General features: G+C 46.2%; 1 protein-coding gene across 2 annotated transcripts; it reads right to left on the reverse strand.

Annotated features, from left to right (window-relative positions):
* Positions 1-3,833, reverse strand: LOC112960350 (actin-binding Rho-activating protein-like). Of its 2 annotated transcripts, XR_003251739.1 has the most exons (3): positions 3,666-3,833; positions 1,896-2,148; positions 20-1,577 (listed from the first exon to the last, which is right to left on the reverse strand). XR_003251739.1 is itself a non-coding variant. In XM_026054572.1 (2 exons), exon 2 carries the CDS (start codon positions 1,505-1,507, stop codon positions 1,046-1,048), a length of 462 nt encoding a protein of 153 aa, XP_025910357.1. In that variant the 5' UTR covers positions 1,508-1,577; positions 1,896-2,173; the 3' UTR covers positions 1-1,045. The 2 variants fall into 2 exon arrangements, 1 of the variants encoding a protein (XP_025910357.1); XM_026054572.1 differs by lacking the exon at positions 3,666-3,833 and having other exon boundaries at positions 1-1,577; positions 1,896-2,173.
* Between the last annotated feature and the right edge of the window lie 1,276 nt (positions 3,834-5,109).

Below are 5,109 nucleotides of genomic sequence, written 5' to 3' on the forward strand. Positions count from 1 at the left end.
GCTGTGCACTGAAGGCACAGCTCGGCCTGACCAAGTGAGGTCAGCGACTTCACTGCTGTGTTTTTCTTCATGCGTTTGGCACTCTAGAATCTCTACCCTCCTGCTGTGAACAGCACTGCTGGGTTTTGCTGGAAGAAGTGAAAGGTTTTGTCTTTCTCCTTTCACTAACACACCATTTCCATTCTTTTTCACTTCTCTGCGTTGTGGCACTCTACTTTCTAAGGAGCAGCAGAATGAAATTGCCCCCAAAGATTGCCAAACTTTCTGAACTTCTAGAGGATGAGGTAGCATTAGAAGAACAGAACAGGTGAAAACAGTGAGATACAAAGAGGAAGAAGAACAAGGGATACTTGAAAGCTCTGCAGAAGATACGATGGTCAGAGTAGGCTGCTGAACACCAGGACTAGTGCAGTCTACAGAATACACGAAAGATGCAAACAGATGAGGAACCAGGTAGTACCCTCGTTGTATATTTTATAGATCCCTAAGTGAGTGATATTTCTGTAAGCTTGGGAATCTTCACATACTTACTGAGAGTCAGTAAAACGTTCAGTTATTTAACTTCACTACGTGAAAATAATTAAGCTTTTGCTATAGCTCAAGCTCTTTCTAGAAGTATATGAAGTATATTTCCTACAGAAATACTTAAATTCTGTGTTTTACCATAAAAATCCTCCACACAGTGAGTATTTCGTAGCCTGCAAGGATTAGTGTTGTATGGTAGCAAATTAGTATTTTAAGCTTTCAGCTACCTAAAGCAATAAACCCACAGCGACATTTAAAGAACCACATGTGATGGATCATAATGATGAAAGGACGGACCACTGGCAGAGTAACAGACTAGCTAACAGCTTGTGACTCCTGTCCCCAATATCTACCATTTTTATGAAAACACCTTTCATCCTTCTTACCAATTTTCTCTTGTACTCATGTCCCATTAATTCGCWGAGTTGGAATTCTGTAATGAAGATCTCTTTCAAGATGGTATCTAGAGAGGTTCTTTCCAAATGGGAACACGAAGCAGAATTCACCACGTGGCAAAGCCTTATTCTAGCAAAGTGATGATCACATCATCATCCTTTCCTTGCCAAAGCATTTCACCTTCAAAATGAACCAGGCCGTGCTTTCTGGCCCGCAGCAAGATCCCCACCACCTTGTTGGAAATAGTCACGTACGTCTCAAAGAGCTGCCGGAACGTCACGCTCACGTGTCCGTCCTCTCCCTTCTCCCCGGTGCTCCTTATGATGCCGCAGAGCTCCTCCACCTCCCTGCCCACGTGCGAGTGGGCGTCTCTTCCCCTCTGCTCCGTCTTGGACCCTTCCGGGGGTCTGCCGTAGGAAGGGTCTCCGTGGGGGCTGTGCACAGGCCTGGCTGCAAGCCTCTCGTCGCTGCTGAAGGGATTCTTCCTCTGGTACTCAACGTGGTCCTCTGCCCAAGTCTGCCAGCTCCTCCTTAGGTCGCCCACGGCGCTGGCGGCTTTAGCGCTCTGCCCTTTATCCTCCTCCATTCCCTGAGAGCCTTCTGTGGCGCTGGAGCAGGAGCCGAGGGGTGGGCAGTATGGCCGTGTGCTCTGTCAGCTTGCAGGGGAAAAAACAGTAACATCAGCAAGGTCGGTCTGCACACAAGAAAAAACTTCCAATAACTTCCGTACATTTTGCCTAAATGAGAGGATAAGCTACCGAATAAGACATTAAATAGCTGAACACTCCCAGTTCTGCAGCAAGGAAGGAAGTACAAGGGGCTCAGCTAAACCTTCTGAAGCCATGTAAGTAAAATATGTCACTAAGTCAGTGTGGCAGCTTCCAAGCCATGCAGTGCCCCCCAGTTSTCAGACACAGTCCTACGATACACGTCCTGTAGCTTCCACATATGAACACAGCATGGTATTTACTCACTTTTCATGCAGTGACGCCTCTTAAAGAACTTTATCCTTCTTTTGCAGCCCAGTACACTTTCCAGATAATCTCATCCAGCGTTGCTTGACCTGTTCAGTCCAGGCTTAAGGAGGAGGGAGCGAGCCGACCATTCCCAAGGAGCCGGTGCGCCAATCCCGAGAGAGGGGTGGGCAGCTCTTCCCTCGCCCRTGCACTCATTAAAGGTGGACAAAACAAAGCTGTGCTTGCCAGGTCCCACACATCACGACACTTACTGCATGCAGAAAAGATCAGCAAAGATCAGCTCGATGTATGAAGTGAAATGCTGTAAAAACAGGGGGATTCTGCTCCTCAAACATGAAAGCAGCAGCAGAATTCCGAGTAATTACTGCAGTGCCATCTACAGCGCTGCGTCCAGCAGGGCCATCACGCCCGCACAGATAGTTCTCCCTTAAAAGGCCGTGCTGCGCCGCAGCGTCTGCCTGCAAACCCGCCCTGCAGCCTGCGCCTGCACACGGGAATGCCAGAACCCCTCAGGTGAACAGGCCACCCTACACGTATAGAACAGAGAATAAAATAGCTTGCACACAGCATATGGATTCTGTGTGCAGAATGTAACTAGTCCGAGGAATTTGGGAGAGACTGGGATACAGAGATTTGATTGTGTTATAATGGTATCTTTTCTAGATCACATACTTTAGCTGTTAAAATATACTAGAATTTTCATGTCACACTTTACTAGTACTAATATTTTTCTTAATGGTATTTGTAGATAAAATAGAGGATTACTGCAGGCTACAGGGAAGAGACAGAAATACTGATAATTTAATCATAGATTGTGCATTTCTAACACTTATGCTATCTTGTTTAAAACACAGTTCAGTCGGTACTATGGTCCATATATAAATTCTGATACTGCTTCATATGAACTCCATAATTTTCATGTCACACTTTACTAGTACTAATATTTTTCTTAATGGTATTTGTAGATAAAATAGAGGATTACTGCAGGCTACAGGGAAGAGACAGAAATACTGATAATTTAATCATAGATTGTGCATTTCTAACACTTATGCTATCTTGTTTAAAACACAGTTCAGTCGGTACTATGGTCCATATATAAATTCTGATACTGCTTCATATGAACTCCATTAACACAGAAAATCTCATTTCCCCAGACACCCCAGGATAACATTTAAGACCCAGTCAAAAGAAAAGCTTGTGTTGTGTTTGGCTTTCAGCAGYGCATAGGGTGGGCAGAAGACAGTGGATCAGCAGCAGTGAAACAGAATTAAGAAAGATAAACAGCACACACTACATAATAGCCTTTCATTTGTAGTGTTCACTTTTWAAATGAAACTCATGATCATCACATGATCTTGTTATAGTTGTTGTGCGARAACGGTGGTTAATTCTAGGTTGCTGGATACCTTCCAATGAGAGTAATTATACTTGGTGTACTTAAAATTCCCCCGAAGGCTAAAAAGGATAGATTGTTCTTCCTTTCCCTCCCCAAAACAGTTATGTAACGTTGCTGACTACGCTGGCTACCAAAATCCATGCTAAAAAAACCCTGCAGAAAAGAACCAAGCAGTGCATGTTATGCTTACAGAGCCCCAAAGAATCGAGCAGTCTGTAACTCGTCCGTACTGGCGTACGTGAACTTGCTCCCCGCGCTGAGCAGCTCGCTCCCCACAGACACCGGGCGTCCCCGGCGCGTCACTCCATGGGGGATCCCCACACGAGTCCTCACCGAGTCRCTCCAYGGGGGATCCCCRCACGYGTCCTCACCGAGTCGCTCCATGGGGGATCCGCACGCGTCCTCGCCCAGTGCACGGGAAGGGCAGCACTGACCGCCCGCGAGCCGGCAGCGACCGCACTGCACATGGAGGGACGAGTCGGCATCCAGGACAAGCAAGCGCCAAGAGCTCACCAGAGCTTGCCGGAATGGAAGGGATACGGCTAAGAATCTGAAGAGAAGCAGATCAGGAAACATAAAAGCACTAAATCTCTGTTCACATCCTCAAGATTTTGTGAGCAATCCCAGCCTAGCTCTATTTGCCAGCAACTTAGCAATGTCTTTATTAGTAGTTTTCAGCATTAACTGCTGAGATGAAGATGAATCCACATCTACTTTTCTCTCTCTTTGATGGCTATCTAGGGCAGTCACAATTAGATGTCACTTCGCATTTAATTGTCTTCTCATTAAGCATCAGTCCAAAGCTTCACAACAAACTTCAACTTTTAATACCTTAGGAAAAGCCCAGGAAGCTAGGGAAGCTCTAGTTCGGGATYATTGAGATATATAGGGAATGTGGCCTTTTAGAGGACATGAGCAAAATCTTAACCATCCAGAAAAAAAGCTATTCTGAATCAGAACAGAAACCAAAAAATGTGAGTTAAATGCAGAGCTGGCCTGGCCCTTTAYAAAAGGCTTACTGAAATCTGGCTAAGCTGAACCTTCCAGATCAACATAACAGGGGGATCAGCGAGTAGAGGATTTTAGTTACCAAGCCTAGAAGTGCAGAAAATAAAAGCACAAAAATTAACCTGCAATTCAAAGAAAAAAAAAAAAGCATACATTTTTTTTCCTGCTGGATAGTCAAAACTTCTGCCACTTTCCTGAGAATCTCTTCTCTATTTGCTGCTACACCCATGTTACAGCCACTGACCTCCTTCCCATGGAAAAATGAACGCGACTCCTTTGGTGTCTGTTACTAGCTAATGTTATCCCGCTCCCTGCTCTATCCGTGGCAGTGGGGAAAGGCACCTCAAAAAGCAGCGAGGCATCGTGGGTCACCTTTGGCAACACGGCCATTCCGAGCTCCGGGAAAGCGTGATCCTGAACAAGGAAACGAGGGGCTCTTCTCCGCTAAAAGAGACTCGAGGGACACGCTTCTACACCGCTTCATCCTGCTAAACGTGCCCTGCCGCAGCTCATCGCTGCCTGCGCACACGGTGCTTCCTGGGGCAGAAGCCCAACTTTAAATGGCTGCCTGGGTCCAGGAGCTCTTCTCAGTTAAAAATCCTGGTTAAAAAACAGCCAAACTAACAGGGAAAAACACCAGGGGAGAAAAATAAATAAATAAAATAAAATAGGCCAGAGGAAAACGCCCAGGAGCGAATATGAGGTGTGCAACAGCCACGTATAAGATGCAAAGCCCAACAGCAGCAGGGCCAGCGCGTTTCCCCCGCGGCCTCGCCGATGCCTTTCACACCCGGCATTCCCGTTCCC

The sequence above is a fragment of the Nothoprocta perdicaria genome, unplaced genomic scaffold (genome assembly GCF_003342845.1).
Source record: "Nothoprocta perdicaria isolate Ctin4 unplaced genomic scaffold, notPer1 scaffold_123, whole genome shotgun sequence".
NCBI lineage: Eukaryota > Metazoa > Chordata > Aves > Tinamiformes > Tinamidae > Nothoprocta > Nothoprocta perdicaria.

Excerpts from the sequence above, each read along its gene's own strand:
- LOC112960350 (XM_026054572.1), bottom strand. The coding sequence starts at position 1,507 with ATGGAGGAGGATAAAGGGCAGAGCGCTAAAGCCGCCAGCGCCGTGGGC.